The sequence below is a fragment of the Eurypyga helias genome, unplaced genomic scaffold (assembly GCF_000690775.1).
Source record: "Eurypyga helias isolate BGI_N326 unplaced genomic scaffold, ASM69077v1 scaffold33170, whole genome shotgun sequence".
Taxonomy (NCBI): Eukaryota; Metazoa; Chordata; class Aves; order Eurypygiformes; family Eurypygidae; genus Eurypyga; species Eurypyga helias.
The window spans coordinates 4049-5534 of record NW_010224337.1 but is presented as its reverse complement, the minus strand read 5'-3'; the positions used below and the strand labels follow the sequence as shown (position 1 = coordinate 5534).

The following is a 1486-nucleotide window of genomic DNA, read 5'->3' as shown; positions in this document are numbered from 1 at the left end:
CCGGCTGTTGGGAAAAAAATCAGCTCCGTCCCAGCCGCAAACACAGCTGAACTCACAGCTCGCGGCCCAGGGCTTCAGCAGATCCAGCTGCTGATGCTAGGTTAGGAGTGGAGCAGCAGTGTACCGGATGTGATGCTCTAACCCCTGCGTCCTAACGCGAAATGATCAACTCTGCGCCGTTCGTTCTATTTAAAACTTACTTACTTAAAACAACGAGTATTCCTTAGCGTTCACATCCTTGTGCAGGGTGACGGTGCCCATGTTGGTGCTTGCAAGCATTAAATAGAAACCGGAGACCGCAGCACCAGGCAGGGCCCAGCTCTGGTTGCTTTCCCAGTGAGATCCAGCGTTCTTGGGGAAACCCGGCTCTCCCAGAAGAGCCGGGTGAGCATGCGGCAGCCCTTCCCCGCGCCGCACCGCAGTGCCTGCCAACGCGTCTGCAGTGGGGGATAGTCCTTTAGCAAGGGGCGGGACGGCCTGGTGGGCTCCCAGCAGGCTGTGGACTGGGCCAACACCGCAGCATGGCCCAAGAGGATGATCTCATGGCACTGAATTATGATTAATTGCTGGACGGTGCGTCTTTGTGTAGCGAGGCCGGGCACCTTGCAGCGCAGCCTTGTGCAAAGCTGCAGAGCCCAGCACGATACCCACCAGCCAACTGGGTGTAAACTGGGATGATCCATCCTGTTTCTTTGCAGGAGAAAACAATGGGTTTTCATACACCCTGTTAGTGGGGAGTGCAGCCAAGGAGACTTCTGCCCCTGCCCGGGCAGCGTGGCCTGGTGCAGGGCAACCCTCTGCGTTGGTACGGGCAGGAGAGCAGCCCTTGGCGTCGATGCCCATCACGGCTGCTCGCGCTGTAACGTCAGCACATAGCATGGTTTGGTGTTCCGTGCTTCGGGACAGCCCAAACTGCTGGAATGCAGGCACACACGGTCACAGATATGAATGTAGGTGGGAGCAACCCTGCTATATCCGTGAGCCCGTTGCTGTGAGTTGGAGCTGAAGCTGACGTGAGCCAAAGCCAAGGGGCTCGGGGGGCGAACGGAAAGGCCGGTGGGCTGTTAGGCCATGGGCCAACCCTGGTGTGGCAGGGCTTGGAGCCCAGCTCCCGCACGGCGACTGCAGCTGGTGTCCCCAGCTCCCCCCGTCGCAGAGCAGGCAGGCGTTGGCCAGCCCGCCGCGGGGCAGGGCTCGTGGCCGGGGGGAGACTGACGGGCGTTTGGCAGCTGCTGTGGTCTGGAAACAAGCGGCAATGCATTCCTGGGCACGTTCTCCTTCCTGCCCCAGTGCCATCGTCACCTCCTCCCGGGTAGCTCTGGAGCGAGCAGCTGCTGCTCCCTCCTCTCCGGTAGCCTGAACCGGCACGTTTGTCTCCCTAGATGGGAAGAGGAGTACACGGTGCGTGTCCAGCTTCAGGACCGGGTGACTGAGCTGCAGGAGGTGAGTATGGCGGGGGGTCCCCCCCCCCTTCACTCTGCACCCA

General features: G+C 60.7%; 1 protein-coding gene across 1 annotated transcript in view; it reads left to right on the top strand.

Moving 5' to 3' along the window:
• Positions 1-1382: 1382 nt before the first annotated feature.
• Positions 1383-1486, top strand: part of IFFO1 (intermediate filament family orphan 1) — a gene marked incomplete at its 5' end in the record, with an annotated part of 4021 nt that continues 3917 nt past the window's right edge. Inside the window, one exon of the mRNA XM_010161262.1 lies at positions 1383-1443. Within this exon, the coding sequence (XP_010159564.1) occupies positions 1383-1443 (61 nt within the window). The remainder of the gene's footprint in view (positions 1444-1486) is intronic.